Consider the following 19083-nt stretch of genomic DNA (forward strand, 5'->3'; position numbering starts at 1 on the left):
ATCTGTTGCTACTCACGTCTTCTTACGACTTTCACTTCAGTGGAAAACATAGCTGCACAAGTTTATCTAGGACACATAAAGGATTTTCTCAGAACTTATGTGATGGCACATATGTAGAAAACCCAAAAATACATGAAACAAAATTACAACATGTCCATTATTACGAGTTGAACATGATATCGGGTCGACGTGTTTGCGACAAGTGCAGTTTCACCTCATGTGATGCGAGTTTATCACAAATATAGGCAAAAAAAATTTGTTATCTTATTGTCATTTGGATAAACATGTATTTTTAATAAAATTTATGAAAAATAGATTCATATTGTAGCCATTATTCAGGAACCAGTGTATGACGTATAACCGAATGAGCCTGTCAGACTTAAGTTAAGGTTATTGATCATCATTGGTGAATTAGTCCAACACCTGAAATATAAGGAATTTTTATAATATAACACTAGAGTACGATACCTGATAAAACTTGGCCAGAATGTACTGCTGTTTTTAATGGAAGAAATGTATTTAGAAATATAAATATATTTTTTGACATCTTATTTTTTAGTTACTTGGCTATTGCATAGGCCAATACAACATTATTGTATGTAAATAAATCTGCTTAACGTTTAAGACTTTGAAAAAAAAAAAAATTTAGCCCACTTTTATAAGAGAATGTAATATGTCTAAGGGTACCAATGGTCATGAAAATCTGATGGGAATTTGTATATTGTGTTTTCCAGGCCTGGAAAAGTCATGGAAATTTCAATAGTAAATATAAATGTTTGTAGTTTTGTAAGATGGAATGTAAATGTTTCAAAATATTGTTCTTGAGTAGAGTTTTGTAGAGGAAAAATTGCTCGCAAGCCATAGTGATTTTTGATTTGTGAGTGAATAATTTTTGAAAAGGTTCTTTCAAATGAATTCTGAATGATTCATTAGTGAATGAATAAAGGTGAATAAAAAAATAAATAACATTTTTTTTTATCCAGCATTCACAAATGACTGGAAAAGTTATGGAAAATCACGGCAATTCATTGGTCAAAAAATGTATGGGAACCCTCATATCTGCTTTAAGTTGTGTTTAGGTTTGTTATCATTACAGCCGGCTATACAATGGAAAGAAATGTTGCTTTTCCAGATCTGTAGTATCTAACTTAAAGACAGGACATAGCGCAATCTAGAAACAGTACAGACAATGCTGTACACGGTGTTCTTTAAAGTTAACCTAAATTCTGGTTTCTGTATCTCATTGGTCAAAATCTGATGCTAATTGACTCTGAAGATGTATGTCAGTCTGAAAACTAAGTTGCATTTAATTAAATTTTCTTGTTTGATGTCCACCAAATTGAATTGACCTATGCAACCCCAAATGCCCTCAGTGGGCCTTTAAATTTGGTCTAATTGTCCATCTCAAACTCATTGTAATTTAAAGTGAATCGTTCCCCATATTCAGACCCTCCATAACAAATTCATATGTTTCTTTGTTTAGGGACGAATGCTTATAGCCACGCAATGAACATTTTACTAACAAGTTCTGCAGTCAGCACAGTGCAAATAAGAACTGAATACAATTAATTAATACAGAAAGGCCAATGTTTGTTTTTCTATACAAGATGTTGAAATGCATTGGGACAAGGTTATATGAGTACTACCATGAAAGTGTGCGTATAGTGTGTGCAGAGCAGGTGAACAGCTTGCAATGGCTCACACTTCCACAGGCTACGCTCCCTCATCATTCTCATTGAGCACTAATTCAATTATATAGTTTTATGAAGCATGTGGGTGCAGCTAGACCTGGTTGTCTGTACAAATCAGTGCTCCACAGTATCCACAAGCCTGAGCAGCTCTTGGACTTGGCGGGGATTTGAAACCATTCTTTAAGTCTCATCATTCTAGATAAAGCAAAATGGTTATATTTATATATTTGTGTATATATAAGATACCTGATATGTAAGGGGATAAGTACAGTTAGTCAGCCATCTCGCATAATAAAAAATAAAAAAGCAGAAAGCTGTGTTATAAATTGTTACATAAATTGACATATCTGCAAAATACACAATCACAAAGAGACTAGTAGAGATTTCTACTGCATTGCTTTGTAAATTAAAAGCACTTTAACATTCTGTGTAGTTGTGAAAACCTACAGCAGTATAGCTAGTAGCAACTCATTTTTATTACGTCCCATTGACAGTCACTGACTGAGGCCACACCCCCAGGCCCCTCCCCTTTCCCTGCTCATGACCCAAGGGAAGAACAGATTCCGCAAGGAACTGTGTCAGTCTACTCTGGGCTATCAGACTGACCTGGAGAGAGTTCTGCTTCTGATCCCACATACACGCTGATGCTTGCCTGGATGCTGTAGATTCCTGCTTGAGTAAGGGCTAGTCTCTTGGGTATACAATGGAATATGCAAAGGTAAGATTAAAAGGAAGTGGGATACAGTTCAGGGAAGAATAACATTGGGCTGAATTTTTTTTTTTAATTTTAATTTAAGTTAAAGGGCTCCTTTACACAAAGCAAGGGCTGGTTGTTCCAAACCTGTTTGACTTTCTGTCTTTTGTAGAACTAGAGGATATGTTAGGCAGAAAGTTAGCCTCAGTCACCATTCACTGTCATTATATCCTTTTTCCATTCAGCGAAAGTAAAGGGTGATTGAGGCTGTCAGTCCTTTACATTCTACCTCGCATCTCCTATTGTGTTGCACGGAAACAGTCATACAACATTAGGGTGAGTAAATGATGACAGAATTTTCAGTTTTGTCTGAACTGTCCCTTTAAGAACTCTACATTTGTGGACAAACTTGTCAAGAAAATCATTCAGGGTTGTATTACAAATACTACAGTAATAGGTCGTCACAAGTAACTTGGAATTAGAAACTTGAGAACTCCATAAAAGTGCTTTTAGTTTCTTAATTTTGGTAAAATTTGTTTCATGGACCCAGTTAGGGGTAGGTCCCACCATTTTGCATATAGAGTCATGCTTGGAATAGTGTTGTACATGTCCTGAACTGTATTTAGTAACATGACATGAGGAATTAAGAAGATGGTTATCTGTCCTTCTGATCTTAACATATTGATTATAAATGATGAGGAGATGTTTTGATATGGCCGTAGGAAGGGCCTTAAAAGGTGTTTGATCAATCCAGGTTTTCTTGGGGGCTTTACCATTAAAACAAAGGGAATCATGAGGAAAGACAGTAGCGAACATTATAGAGTGCTTTTGTCTTGTGTAGTGGCTAATTTCTTGACTGTTACAAGACCATAGAGAGCAATTATCAGACCTAATACCCCTACATTTAGCAACTATATTGTGCAATGTCCGTCAATCCATGCTAGTGACGTTAGCTACAACTTGTGACCACTGTTTCTTTTGAACAATGTACTTTCATCAAAATCCAGACATATCATTGTGAAGTTTTTTGTGAGCAATCCACCTGCAATTTGGTGATAACTTTGGAACTTTGCAGCTTAAAACTCATATGAAACTCAGATTTGTCAGATGTTTTTTGACAAATACATTCATATATTTGCATATATTAATTTGCATCAGATTCCTTTTCAGGTAGTGTTTCCATTTTTTTCCTCCACAGCCAATACGTTTGACAACCAAATATCATGCTTATAGCAATAATTACATCATCAGATTGCTTACAATGAGCAGAGAATGTCAGGGAAAAGAAAACTCTTGAAGCATGTGATGCTGGGAATGATGTAAAGGTCTTTATACATTGTATACATTTCCTCTTATGTAGTCAAATATGCATGAGCGTGTTTGATTGACGTGAACTTTTAGTGACCCGACACTAGGGCAACTTCCCCACTTTTTGTCTCTTGCCCAGGTTTGGGGTGCCCTACCTTGACTCGCCATTGCAAATGATTGATCAAGCATGAAAAATGTGTGTTCGCTGTCTGAGCCAATGAGAGGGCAGAAATGTGGCCCGCTGTTCATAGGGTGAGAAGCTGCAGCTCTGCATCTTTAGCAGAATTACTTTAACCACACAGAGATTGAATAATGGCTTCTTTAAGGACTGTCCACGCTGGTTAGGCTAATTTCATTCCATTTGAGGAGAATCAACCTGCCCTTGTTTACTTCTTGATTGCTTTTTAGGGGACTGAACTAAAAGAGTTAAGTTAACCAGAACTGGTGAAATATAAGATGTGTAATTGTCCAAGAATGCATCTTTCGTGCAGGACAGATTGACAGACTTGATGCAAAATAGATTGCTGTCGACTGTAGGTTTATTCAGTGAAATGGGAATAAAGCAAACAATATATTGATTTCTAAAGCAACTTTTTGTATTGTCTAATCCATTGTTTCCCAACCTTTTTGCCTTAAGTGCCCCCACAGCACTTTCGATAAGGCTCAATTACCCCTTCTTCGACACAAAACCAAAAATGTGTACCAAAGGCTAAATATAATTTTAAGTTCTCATTTAATTTAGATTTTTATTGATCAATCAGCATTGATTTGATATATTGACATACCTATTTGGGCTGGGTATTGATAAAGATTTCCCAATTAAATTTTGATTCACAAGCTTTCGATTTCAATTAAATTCTGATTCATTTGGGTATATTTCAGTTTGCATATTAAAGAAATGATCTCATAGCTAATGCTGTTAATCATACAAGGGACCTTCTACCTTGGTACATTGATTTTTTTTTACATTCTATTTTCTCATTATTTTTTTAATCTTGTTGGTCACATTTTAGCTTTTTAAAATGTTTTAAATTCCATGCGTTCCATAAAAAAATACGATGTCTTGAAATTGTGTATATATATTGTTACATGTTTATTGTTAACATGAATAATTGGTACTATTTACAAGTGCTTACATTGCTATATGTAGAACATGTGCTAAAACAGTACTGTCTCTTTAAGAATGGAGATTCAGCCAGTTGAGCCAGTGTCTCTCACTGAGCTAATATTAACGAGATTGGAGGTGAATGGCTTCTTTACCGCATCTGTGCTATGTATGATTTTAATTAAATGTTTTTTTTTTTTTTTTTATCAACTAACTGTAAAAAAACAGAAAGGGTACTAAAAGAAGATATTATCCAATGACAAATGGATTGTGTGGATCTCGTCTTTGGACACACATTACACTGAACGTGTAAAACCAAATGTTTACTTTTAACATGTAGTGAAAGGATCTCAGTGATTAAAGAGCATTTTTGACATTTTAAGAATCGCTAATGGGAACGCTCAAATGATGATTGCGATTATTCAGAAAATCTTTATTTTTACCTATCCCTTTTAACTATTTTATTTGAATCCATACATTTTGTTTTATAGGTTCAACATAGCAAAATACATTTCTTTTTGCGTGCCCCCTGGAACCTTCCTACGTACCTCCTGGGGTAAGCGGACCCCAGGTTGTGAATCACTGGTCTAATCAATGCTTTACTTGTCTGCCACAATAATGCAATATATTTCAACCTAATTATCTGAATTATTATACTTATTATAGGCCCTTTATCTTATATTTATAATTATTTGAATTATTATGTATCATTTATATCAAATTATCTTTATTTATGTGGCCTTTATTAGCAATTAATGATTTATGCAATTAATTTTATTGATTACTCGACTTGTAATTAATTCAGTCACAAATTTTAATCGATTGACAGCCCAAAAAAAAAAAATATTACATCGTCTAATTTTCACTTAATGGACCCTTTCACAGACTGTGGTAATCTTGTTAGCTGCAATAATCTAGCAATTTATTATTATTTTTTATTTTTCAAATTTGGAATTATTTAGTGTAAATTAATAACATTATTCTTTGTGTTGGATTACCCTGTAATTAATAAAAAAGAAAAGAAAAAAAACTGGTCAACACTGCTGTGATTGGGTTTCAAATTCAGCTGCTGAGAGAGTCACAGTAAATTTGGAATCTTTCTCTCTTCTGACTGCCGTAATCCACCACGCTTTTCCTCTAAGTTGTAGAAATGTAAGTGTTTTTTTTTGCAGTTTGAGCAAATGGGTAAATAATATTTGCTTTGATACCCTGTTCACAGCTATAGGAGTTCACCCCCCTGCTATACTTATTATAGTTTATATGAAAAAATTCCATAACATGAGATGAATAATAAGGCCCTTTTTGCATTGGGTTCTGATTATGTTTTGACTTGTTTCAGCTAATACTCTGCAACAGTGGTTCTCCATTCCTCTCCTGGACCCACAGCACTGCACATTTTGTGGATGTCTCCATATTTAACACACAATATGTATTTATCAGCTTGTTTGCAGAGAGATCCATGAAGCCCATTAACTGGGTGTGTCATATAAGGGAGACGTACAAAATGTGAAGTGCTGCAGGTCCCCAGGACCAAAATTGAAAACCTCTTGCTCTCTAAGATGCTTTTTGCCAGTGACCACGACCAAAGTCTTTAAACAAGCCTGTTGTGTATGTCTTCTCATCCTCTCCTGAGGAGAATGAAGCCCTCAGTCAGCAGAGAAAGACAGAGGATGTTGCCTTTGAAATGTGGCCTGGGGGTCAGTAGAGGGCAGTTGAAAAGGAAAAGGTCAGCTCTGAAGAAGTAGTGAACCCAACTGGCTTGGGTGTTTGAACAGATGTCTCCAACCATTCCAGAAGGGCTGAGAACACATTTACCCTGTCTTCAGTCACATCTTTGTTTCTTCCTTTCTATTTTACTGTAACTTTCTTTGTTTCTCCTTTTTTTGCTTCCTCCTGTGTCATTAGTTCCCACCTTTCTCTAAACTCACCAGCATGATGAGAAACTTTGCAATTTCTCTTTATGGCTTCTTGCAGCATTAGTCAGCAGCGAGTCACTAATCTCCTTTGCGTTTGGACCTGTGCGTCCTTGTGAAGTTTCGCTGCTCAGAGTTTTGGAATCTGGGCTATTTTTATAAAGGTCACTGCACTGGCCACACCTTTGACTTCCTAACTACAGAGAGCATAGAGTCATTGATTCTCCACAGTATTTATATCTCTCTTTTTCATAGACTGTTTATGGATTTGCTGGATTAGGTGTCTTTTAGGGTCTTGATAAGACTGCTATGATTTCAAATAAGTGTGAAAATTAGCTTATATAGGAGAAATTGTCCAAACTAATATCACATCACTTCTCTCAGGGTAAAAAATTAAATAATCTTTTAATAGATTTATTCTGCAGTGCCAGGGGTTAATGAAACATAAAAATCAGGTGAACTGGCACATTTGCTGAGGTGTGAAAGGTCCCCTGATAAGGCTCTCGGTGTGTTTGTGTTTACCCAGTGATGCAAAGTTGACATGCACAAACAGAGCATATAATGTCACTCAACCATCTGTTAATGAACTCTGAGAAGAAAAATTACAATTAAAAAAAATAAATAAATAAAAAAAAAAATTGTTCCCCCTCAATAAGTTATATCTCTTAGGGGAGTTTTGACTATAACATGCATCAATACATTTTACACAGCACCTAATCTGCAATCAAGTCTTTTAGTTTGCATGTTACAGCTCTCAAGATTCAAAGCCCAGTGTAGAAAGTACATGAGATAATAGATCGTAACGTCACACCACATTCTACACGAATATCCCCAGGCATTTTGAGTGTTAAGTTGAGAAGTCACAGGTCAGTTCTCACTTCCCGTCTTAACTTGACAGGGGCACATACCTGCAATGAGTTACTTCAAGGGAGCTGTGCTGCTGTCAGTCAAAGGTTTAGGCTGTCACAGGCACTAGATTCTCTTCATCAGCTCAATGTTTAATGTTATATGACAAGAAATTGTGAAACAATTACCTTTTATGTAAATTTTAAATCTCAAACAGAGGTCAAGATAATGTTTAGTGTTGTTTTGTTATGAAGGTCTGTAATTTTTTCACTACAGTTAAATGGCTCTATGAGGTTGGTAATTGGTGATTGTGTCGGGAAAAACATTAAAAAATATATTTATTTATTATTAAATGGGGAATGAGCCTCCAGCAGATTTAATATTTGAGCTGTCATGTATGGTTTGGTTTTCTTGCTGGGTTGACTAATATACTGTAGATCACATGCACATGGGTTTTACATGGGATTTAATCTTTGTAATCAAAGATTCCCCTATTCTGAACTGAATAGTGTATGAACTAAATTGAATCTGTTCTCTTCCTCCCTTCATACCTTCCTTCCTAACATTTAGTAATTTAACAGACATTTTAAGCCAAAGCAATTTACAAACTGAGGAATATAAGCAATTTGTTATACAAGTCAACAATATCTGCAGTATCACACTGCCAAGTGTCTCCTTCCTTCATTCCTTCCTTCCTCCCTCCCTTCCTTTTCCCTTCCTGCCTGCCTGCCTTTCTATTCACTTTCGGCCTTTCTTCTCACTTCCTTCCTTCCTTGCATTCCTTTTCACTTCCTTCCTTCCTGCCTTCTTTTCCCCTTCCTTTCTTTCTTTCCTTCCTGCCTGCCTGCCTTCCTTCCTGCCTTCCTTTTAATTTCTTGCCTGCCTTCTTTCTTCTCTTCCATTCCCTTCCTTCCTTCCTTCCTTCCTTCCTGCCTTCCTTCCTTTTCTCTTCCTGCCTTCCTTCCTTTTCTCTTCCTGCCTTCCTTCCCTCCTTTATCTCTCTCTCTCTCTTTCTTTCTTTCTTTCTTTTTTTTTTTCTGAGTTTCTTTCTGAGTTTGAAGCTGAACCACTAATTTGAGTCAGGTCCTCCTGAGACTTTGTGTGTGTGACTGTGTCCAAGTCTTACATAAAAGGGCAGATGGGCCCAGCTGGGTGATCTTTTTCCTCTCTCTCTGTGCTCAGCAAGATAGATCCTTGGAGCAAACAATGACAGCTCAAACACCTGGGCATTCCACAGAGCACTGGGGCAGGGATCACATAGTGCAACGGATAAAGACTGAACTAAAAAATAATTACTGTGCCAGAAAGTAAACACAAAATAACCTTTGCAAAGAGTGGCTATGTTGAAAAATATATCATCAATGGTATTATAAAACATACTACAACATGACACCAATATTCATACCAGATATTTAGGCTCCGTTTTATGTTTTACTGTATCGTATGCAGCAGGGGTCAAGTGTTGGGTAGCATTTTGTTGAAGCATGTTGTATATATGGTGTATATGTAAAGATAAGTTCATATCCCAGGTGTTCTGACCTGAAGGATACAACTTGTTTCAAGGTCTACTCCAGGTCTCCTTCTTTCTTACCCAGGGCCTTCAGCTGTACTACAGCAGGTGTGCAGACACTCAGAGAGCCATCAGCACTACCCAATACAAGTACCCAGCTGTTAGATTGAGTCAGAAACCTTAGGCAACTGCCCTTTCTGTCCAGCCTGTCAATGACTAAAGATACTTTTTTATATATGTAGGTTCCTTCTAAGGAAACTTGTTTCAGACATCATTACACGGCACCATAACATCATGTGTAATGATCTAGGATACATTCAAGTGATACAACCAAGCAAATATTTCATGAAAACGATGCTTATTTCTAGGTAGAAATTGAGCATGTGGAAAAATGTACGTTAATAAATGTATCTACTCCTGTCAGTCTTTCCTTCAGATGTATGAGTGTGAGTGTGTGTGTGTATGTGTGTGTATATATATATATATATAATATACAGTACTGTGCAAAAGTCTTAGGCACATAAGATACTTCACAAAAACATTTGTCTTAAGATGGTTATTTATATTTTCAGCTTTAGTGTGTCAATAGGACATATACATTTTAGACTCTGTAACACAGCTCAATGGAAAGGAGGAGGAGAGAACCGGCTTGACAATATAAATGATAATTTAATGAGAAACTTGACCAAAAAAGACACAAACACACACAGGTGTCAGACAGCTGTCCGTAACTCTCTCTCTCTCGCACTGCCGTCTCCAGTTGGCCTTAACCCTCTCAGGCTTAATCAGCCTAATTAGGGCCGGGTGTACAGAATCACGACCCGGCACTGCCCTCCGCCCTTCCACAGACTCCCAAACATTTCTTTTGCAAATAGAATAGAATAGAAGAACAGGGAGCCCTGCAACAGATGGCGTGGTCCCCACAGAGCACCCACTAAATATTGAGTCAGTCTGAGATTACAAGAAGAGACATAACAATTGAGACAGCCGAAATAGACAGAAGCTTGGAACATCCTATCTGCCAACAACAAAGAAAAACTGTACCCAGGTGTACCTAGGAGAATTGGTGCTGTTTTGAAGGCAAAGGTATTCACACCAAATATTGATTTAGCTTTTTTATGTTTACTGGACTTTGTTTGATGTTAATTGATAAATGAAAACTATTTATAGCATTATTTTTGAAGACATCCTCACTATGCAAAATTGTTCCAAAGTGCCTAAAACTTTTGCACAGTACTGTGTGTGTATGTGTGTGTATGTGTATGTATGTATATATACACACACACACACACACTCTCTCTACCGGTCAAAAGTTTTGAAACACTTGACTGAAATGTTTCTCATGATCTTAAAAATCTTTTGATCTGAAGGCATATGCTTAAATGTTTGAAATTAGTTTAGTAGACAAAAATATAATTGTGTCACCATATTAATTTATTTCATTATAAAACTAAAATTTAATTAAAAAAATAAAGTTTTTGAAATTGATGACTTGGACCAAATAATTAAGAAAAGCAGCCAATAAGTGCCCAACATAGATGGGAACTCCTTTAATACTGTTTAAAAAGCATCCCAGGGTGATACCTCAAGAAGTTGGTTGAGAAAATGTCAAGAGTACATGTCTGCAAATTCTAGGCAAAGGGTGACTACCTTGAAGATGCTAAAATAGAACACAGTTATGATTTATTTTGGATTTTGTTTAGTCACAACATAATTCCCATAGTTCCATTTATGTTATTCCATAGTTCTGATGACTTTACTATTATTCTAAAATGTGAAAAACAAAACAAAAAAAAACAAAAAAAAAACATTATAATAAAGAATGAGTGTTTCAAAACGTTTGACCGGTAGTGTGTATATACAGGTGCATCTCAATAAATTAGAATGTCGTGGAAAAGTTCATTTATTTCAGTAATTCAACTCAAATTGTGAAACTCGTGTATTAAATAAATTCAGTGCACACAGACTGAAGTAGTTTAAGTCTTTGGTTCTTTTAATTGTGATGATTTTGGCTCACATTTAACAAAAACCCACCAATTCACTATCTCAAAAAATTAGAATACATCATAAGACCAATAAAAAAAAAAAACATTTTTAGTGAATTGTTGGCCTTCTGGAAAGTATGTTCATTTACTGTATATGTACTCAATACTTGGTAGGGGCTCCTTTTGCTTTAATTACTGCCTCAATTCGGCGTGGCATGGAGGTGATCAGTTTGTGGCACTACTGAGGTGGTATGGAAGCCCAGGTTTCTTTGACAGTGGCCTTCAGCTCATCTGCATTTTTTGGTCTCTTGTTTCTCATTTTCCTCTTGACAATACCCCATAGATTCTCTATGGGGTTCAGGTCTGGTGAGTTTGCTGGCCAGTCAAGCACACCAACACCATGGTCATTTAACCAACTTTTGGTGCTTTTGGCAGTGTGGGCAGGTGCCAAATCCTGCTGGAAAATGAAATCAGCATCTTTAAAAAGCTGGTCAGCAGAAGGAAGCCTGAAGTGCTCCAAAATTTCTTGGTAAACGGGTGCAGTGACTTTGGTTTTCAAAAAACACAATGGACCAACACCAGCAGATGACATTGCACCCCAAATCATCACAGACTGTGGAACCTTAACACTGGACTTCAAGCAACTTGGGCTATGAGCTTCTCCACCCTTCCTCCAGACTCTAGGACCTTGGTTTCCAAATGAAATACAAAACTTCAATACAAAAAAAAAAAAAAAAGGTGCATCTCAATAAATTAGAATGTCGTGGAAAAGTTCATTTATTTCAGTAATTCAACTCAAATTGTGAAACTCGTGTATTAAATAAATTCAATGCACACAGACTGAAGTAGTTTAAGTCTTTGGTTCTTTTAATTGTGATGATTTTGGCTCACATTAACAAAAACCCACCAATTCACTATCTCAAAAAATTAGAATATGGTGACATGCCAATCAGCTAATCAACTCAAAACACCTGCAAAGGTTTCCTGAGCCTTCAAAATGGTCTCTCAGTTTGGTTCACTAGACTACACATTCATGGGGAAGACTGCTGATCTGACAGTTGTCCAGAAGACAATCATTGACACCCTTCACAAGGAGGGTAAGCCACAAACATTCATTGCCAAAGAAGCTGGCTGTTCACAGAGTGCTGTATCCAAGCATGTTAACAGAAAGTTTAGTGGAAGGAAAAAGTGTGGAAGAAAAAGATGCACAACCAACCGAGAGAACCGCAGCCTAATGAGGATTGTCAAGCAAAATCGATTCAAGAATTTGGGTGAACTTCACAAGGAATGGACTGAGGCTGGGGTCAAGGCATCAAGAGCCACCACACACAGACATGTCAAGGAATTTGGCTACAGTTGTCGTATTCCTCTTGTTAAGCCACTCCTGAACCACAGACAACATCAGAGGCGTCTTACCTGGGCTAAGGAGAAGAAGAACTGGACTGTTGCCCAGTGGTCCAAAGTCCTCTTTTCAGATGAGAGCAAGTTTTGTATTTCATTTGGAAACCAAGGTCCTAGAGTCTGGAGGAAGGGTGGAGAAGCTCATAGCCCAAGTTGCTTGAAGTCCAGTGTTAAGTTTCCACAGTCTGTGATGATTTGGGGTGCAATGTCATCTGCTGGTGTTGGTCCATTGTGTTTTTTGAAAACCAAAGTCACTGCACCCGTTTACCAAGAAATTTTGGAGCACTTCATGCTTCCTTTTGCTGAAAGATGCTGATTTCATTTTCCAGCAGGATTTGGCACCTGCCCACACTGCCAAAAGCACCAAAAGTTGGTTAAATGACCATGGTGTTGGTGTGCTTGACTGGCCAGCAAACTCACCAGACCTGAACCCCATAGAGAATCTATGGGGTATTGTCAAGAGGAAAATGAGAAACAAGAGACCAAAAAATGCAGATGAGCTGAAGGCCACTGTCAAAGAAACCTGGGCTTCCATACCACCTCAGCAGTGCCACAAACTGATCATCTCCATGCCACGCCGAATTGAGGCAGTAATTAAAGCAAAAGGAGCCCCTACCAAGTATTGAGTACATATACAGTAAATGAACATACTTTCCAGAAGGCCAACAATTCACTAAAAATGTTTTTTTATTGGTCTTATGATGTATTCTAATTTTTTGAGATAGTGAATTGGTGGGTTTTTGTTAAATGTGAGCCAAAATCATCACAATTAAAAGAACCAAAGACTTAAACTACTTCAGTCTGTGTGCATTGAATTTATTTAATACACGAGTTTCACAATTTGAGTTGAATTAATGAAATAAATGAACTTTTCCATGACATTCTAATTTATTGAGATGCACCTGTATATATATATATATATATATATATATATATATATATATATATATATATATATATATATATATATATATATATATATATATGTATATATGTGACATAAAAAAGAAAATATAACAGTTAAATAAAAAGAGAAATATGCAGTAGAGCAATAATGTTGTTCGAATATTTTATATAAAGATATTCAGTTATGTGCAGGTGATGAAATGTATTGAAGAAGAGGTAGGATATGTTAAGAAATATAAATTAAATATAGATATAAGTAGGAATGGATGGATTGAATATTGCACATGGTTGTGTTAACAAAAAGGACAGTATTGGGAGCAGTTTTAACTGTTCATGAGGTGGATGGCCTGAGGTAAAAAAAACTGTTTCTGTGCCTGACTGTTCTGGTGCTCAGTGCTCTGTAGCGCCGGCCCAGAGGGCAACAGTTTGAAAAAGAAGTGTGCTGGGTGAATGGGGTCAAGAGTGATTTTACCAGCCCTTTTTGTGTGTACAGTTCTAGCAGGGTGGGTAGGGGAGTGCCAATAATCCTCTCAGCAGTCAAAACTATCTTTTGATGTCTTTTGATGTCTGACTTAGTTCTGAACCAAACCAGACAGTTATAGAAGTGCAGAGGACAGACTCAATGACTGCTGAGTAGAACTGTATCAGCAGCGCCTTTGGCAGGCTGAACTTCCTCAGCTGGCGAAGGAAGTACAACCTCTGCTGGGCCTTTTTCAGAATTGAGTCTATGTGGGTCTCCCACTTCAGGTCCTGTGAGATGATAGTGCCCAGGAACCTGAATGACTCCACTGACGCCACATTGCTGTTTATAATGGTGAGCGGGGTTAATGCTGGGGTGTTCCTGCTTAAGGTCCACTATCATCTCCACTGTTTTGAATAGCATCTCAGAATGCTATTCTGAGATGCATGTTGGCGCTGTTTTGGGAGCAGAAGGGGGACCTACACAATATTAGGCAGGTGGTTTCAATGTTGTGACTGATCGGTGTACAGAGTGGTGTGTGTGTGTGTGTGTGTGTATATATATATATATATATATATATATATATATATATATATATATATATATATATATGCAGTTTTATAACCTCACATTAATTGAGAAGACTACATGGAATATTTTTGTCTTTTAAAAATTAATTTGCACAGGACTAATTAAGTGAATTATGTCATAAAAAATTGTGAGAAACTTAACATGTTTACAAAATAAGTTCATATCTGTGTTATTTGTTAACTACACATTTGTAAAGGAGAATTGCTCACTTTTTGGATTCATCTCCAGAGCTACAGGGAACATTGCGATCATAGACACTGAATGTTCATCTCCTGCAGTGTGCCCAGTATGTGGGCAGAGAGCATGTTCTTGTGAGATCCTGTGCTTGCCTTCGAGGTCAGCACGAAGAGCATCTGATGAAAACAGATGGAGAGAGAAAACTTTAAATCAGCCCAAAAATACCAAATGTTTGTCTTGTTCACATGACTTCAGTTTACATCAGTTGCACTCCACCACACTCTACGAAGCTTGAACAGCTCTTGCGAGCAATTTAGGAGATTTATTTTTTTCTCTAAATTTTTGATTGAGTTTTTAGGGGTTTTTTTTAACACGCTGCTTGGATTTTCTCACCCTCTTATATGCGTATCTTCTTGCATGACATTTAAAAAAAAAATGTTTAGAGTGCCCACGGTTATGGAAAATATTGTAAAATCTTGAAATATCAGTTAATTTTTTAATTGTGATTTACAGGCCTGAAAATGTCATAGAAATTTATTAAAATCCAGAAAAGTCATGGAAAATACTTTATTGTTAATTTAAAGATTTTCTAGTTATTCTCAGCTGAAAAATATTCAATCGACTAGAACATCTTTATCCAGTTATTATGAACAAATAAAAAAGTAATGGAAATTAATTGGTCAAAAAGTGTGGGTACCCTGTTAATTGTCTTTATAAGGCAGTAATAGGATCGTGAATGACGCCGACCAAACTTGAACCTGCATCACCATTGGAGCCTCATTCAACAAATGTGTCAGAAGCATGTGCTCTACTACTTTTTGTGACATTTTTAGCTCTCATTTTTGTCAATATATAATGTTAAGAGAAGTATTCTCAAATTCTGTTTTGCCTACACTTTTTTATTTTAAACTAAACTTATTCTCTTGCACTCATGAGAATTATACACATCAGTTGTTTTCACCAAGCAACATAGTTTTTATTCAGCCTAGAGAACACTTTGGCCACTTTTTCACCATTTGTACATGTGTCTATGTTTCAGAATGGGGCAGTTCCAGGAGAGCCAGTGAAGAAAGATGAAAACTCCAGAAGGGGAAACTGGGGCAACCAGATTGAGTTTGTCCTCACCAGTGTGGGCTATGCAGTGGGGCTCGGCAATGTCTGGAGGTTTCCTTACCTCTGTTACAGGAATGGAGGAGGTGACCATTGTTTTCGATCCTTTATTTGCCTTATTAAATAAAATATTCCCTTCTTTTACATTCTCTTTTTTTCAATACCTCTCCTGCAGTTTAACTAGTATTTTATGATTTTTTGCTTGATTCCTAAAATTGAATAAGTGTTGACATTTTTCAGACAGTTATGTTCAAAAAGTCAATGGATCTACCGTTACATTGGTGGGATCCAAGGTTTTGAGTCATGCTGTTGAATCCCTTAAAATTCCCTGCTCCCTTAAAAGGGCAGTCCTCTGGCATCAAGTCTCATAACACTCCTTTATAAATAGACCAGCACGGCAAGGCAAGGGTTTAGCAGCCGTTATAACAGAGCTTTGGCCTGCCGTGGAATCCAGTGCCTCATGAGCTCATGCTGCCAGGGCTGGGGCCATACCCTGAATAAACCCATAATTCAAACAAAAAACTCAGCTTTAGTGAGCTTTCAATTTACAGAAGCCACAGATTACATGTGATGTGCTTTTAGTCATCAACTACAGTTCAATAAATCTAATAGTAGTTTGTTGCAAGTAAAAAAAAGTTTTGATCTGCTCTAGAACAGATGCCCTTAATATCAGTCATACCACTGAAATTGAATGTTGACATTATATTAGGTGTATCATAGTTACATGTTTCCTGCTACTGTTGTGTAAGTAAGCAACATTACATGAGTAGTCATGCTTTTGTACTGAATATTATTTTGCAGCAAATCCCAGCTGTGCTGTTATTTAGTGCAACAGTACTAGATTAAATTCCATTCAGTTTAGATTAATTCACTTCAATTTCATGTATTTGTATAGTGCTTTTCATAATACACATGGGTCCAAAGCAGCTTTAAAAAGAATAGTACCTCTTAAACTCCCCAGCAAGCAATTAAAAGGCAACAGTCACAAAGATGTTTACCACATCCCTAAGATGTTTATGTTGATGAAAACCTTGATAGGAACTAGACAGTGTGCTTATAAGTGTGAAATTACTTCTTTACAATGGTTCTGTGAACTTCTATAAAGTGAAAATCAAGTGAATGACATTTCAAACACAGTATGGTCTACAATTGTTTTTATTTTTTGCTAACCAAAACCAAAAGAAGCCAGAGCAGTGAACACAGACAAGCAGAGTGATACAAACAGTGAAATGTTCCAGTGACCTGTTGAACAAACTCATAGTTTCAGAGTAAGTTTCAGGTTGACAAAACCAGATAGAGCCAAACCATATTTGATCGGGTTTTGCAATCTCAAAACGCTTGCTAAAAATGTTCCCTGTCAACTCAGAGTTAGATCCTGAGTTAGTGCTTAACCCTGAAGCTCGTGCACATGAATGAGTGACGTTTGCCACCACCAGCCAATGCGTGAAACTTGGAGAGAGTCGGCACAATTGACTTTTCACAAGAAATACAGCATGATTTACACTAATGAAGATCAAGAGATTGTTCTGAAAATATGAAGACTTTGAACATTTACACAACAAGAAGAACCACCGCTGCTGTTGCAGAAAAAAAAAAAATGAATATAATGTGTAATTGAATTTATATGTATCACAATAAGAACATGAAGCCTTGTTAATTTGTAAAGCATAAAATCTACACTTGCAATCGGAAATACTCCACCCCCTCACCTTAAAAGGTATTATGGTGAGAGAGTATAGAATTGAATTAAAATATACAACAATAAGTCTCAGTAAACAAATAAAGAATATTTATTGATACGTACAAGCAATTTTGATAACATAAGTTGACATAATTATAAGTTTAAATGAAAAACATCTAGTTCTCTTGACAAATGTCCATGTGCACTATTATTCAACCCCCAATCTCAGTACTTGGTGGAGCATCCTTTTGCCTTGATAACCTCTAATAAGCGATTTCGGAAAGTGCTGACAAGCTTCTGATGCCTCTCTCGTGGAATCTTTGCCCATTCTTCTCGTGCAAAAGCTTCCAGCTCATTGAGGTTTGATGGCTTCTGTGCTGCATCTGCTTTCTTTAAATCCAACCAAAGAGTTTCATTGGGATTTAAATCTGGAGACTGAGAAGGCCACTCCAGGACATTCCAGGACTGATTCCTTAACCAAGCTTTGGTAGACTTGGAAGTGTGCTTGGATCATTGTCTTGCTGGAGAGTCCAATTATCACCAAAGTTAAAGTTCACCATAGAAGGCATAAAATTCCTCCTCAGAATGGCTTGGTATTTCTGTGATTGCCAGTTCCTGCAGCAGAAAAACGTCCCCACATAATCACTGACCTACCTCCATGCTTGACCGTGAGGATAGTATTCTTCTGGTCATAAGCCTCGCCTTTCTTGCGCCAGGCAAACCGCTGATCCATATGGCCAAACAGTTCCAGTTATGTTTTGTCACTCCATATAACTGTGTCCTAGAACTCTGCAGGCCTATCCAAATTCCTTCTGACATATTCCAGTCGACCCTTCTTGTGCTTCTTGGTCAAGAGTGGTGTGCGTCTAGATCCTGTAAGTCTTTTGCATTAAAACAGGGGTTTTTCTTCATTGTCCTGATGAGATGGCTAAGGCCTCTTGACAAAATTTTGTCACAATTATGAGGGACATTATTGAGTTCCCAATGGGTTAATCATGTTTTAACCCAACTTTAGGTCATACAGACTAGCAGTAGGTTTTAAAAGCAGCAATATTATATAGGGGTTGAATAATTGTGACATGGCAGTATTAACAAAATGTCTTGCTACTCTAAAATACTACATAATTCATTTTCTTTGTTCATTTGCTATATCATTCAACTGATAAAGACTTAATTTAAAGCAATATCTAGCTCTGCAGAAAAGTCTAAAGTTATAAATCCTTACTTTCTTTGGGAGTTTGAATATTTCTGATTGCAAGTGTATATATTTATTTAAAATATAAAAGCTTTTATATTAATTTAAATTAAAATCCTAATTTAATTTAATGAAGTGTAAGCCATGTCACTTTGTGTGATAGTCTACAACATAATTTTAACCAGTATATTTGTTCATGTGGAAAGACTCATCACACAATAAATGTGTCTTTAAAGTGAGAATAACCTTACAAACACTGCAAACAGTATTTTTTCTGAGTTTCTTAGCATCATGCACTGCATACATGTACAGTATGTACAGAAATGCAAAGAAACTCAGTAATACATTTTTAATGTACTGCTTAAAAGACACAAGGTTCCCAGATAAACCATCATACAACATCTTAATATGTAGGTCTAATATATGAAATCGTAATACATAAATCTACATTCATTTAGTATATACTTTTCCCAGTGAAGCGTGCTTTAATCTGGAGTGAGAGATACAGAG

The 19083-nt window shown here is 36.7% G+C and overlaps 1 protein-coding gene across 7 annotated transcripts in view; it reads left to right on the top strand.

Annotated features, from left to right (window-relative positions):
- Nucleotides 1-19083, top strand: part of slc6a9 (solute carrier family 6 member 9) — a 101704-nt gene that overhangs the window by 62795 nt on the left and 19826 nt on the right. For 6 of the 7 annotated variants that reach the window (XM_051699953.1, XM_051699951.1, XM_051699957.1 and 3 more), the window contains one exon: nucleotides 15627-15783. In XM_051699953.1, the coding sequence (XP_051555913.1) occupies nucleotides 15627-15783 (157 nt within the window). Of the gene's footprint in view, nucleotides 1-2286; nucleotides 2410-15626; nucleotides 15784-19083 lie in introns of those variants that run through there. The other variant, XM_051699956.1, reaches the window with a different exon arrangement.

The sequence above is a fragment of the Myxocyprinus asiaticus genome, chromosome 6 (assembly GCF_019703515.2).
Source record: "Myxocyprinus asiaticus isolate MX2 ecotype Aquarium Trade chromosome 6, UBuf_Myxa_2, whole genome shotgun sequence".
NCBI classification, from domain to species: domain Eukaryota; kingdom Metazoa; phylum Chordata; class Actinopteri; order Cypriniformes; family Catostomidae; genus Myxocyprinus; species Myxocyprinus asiaticus.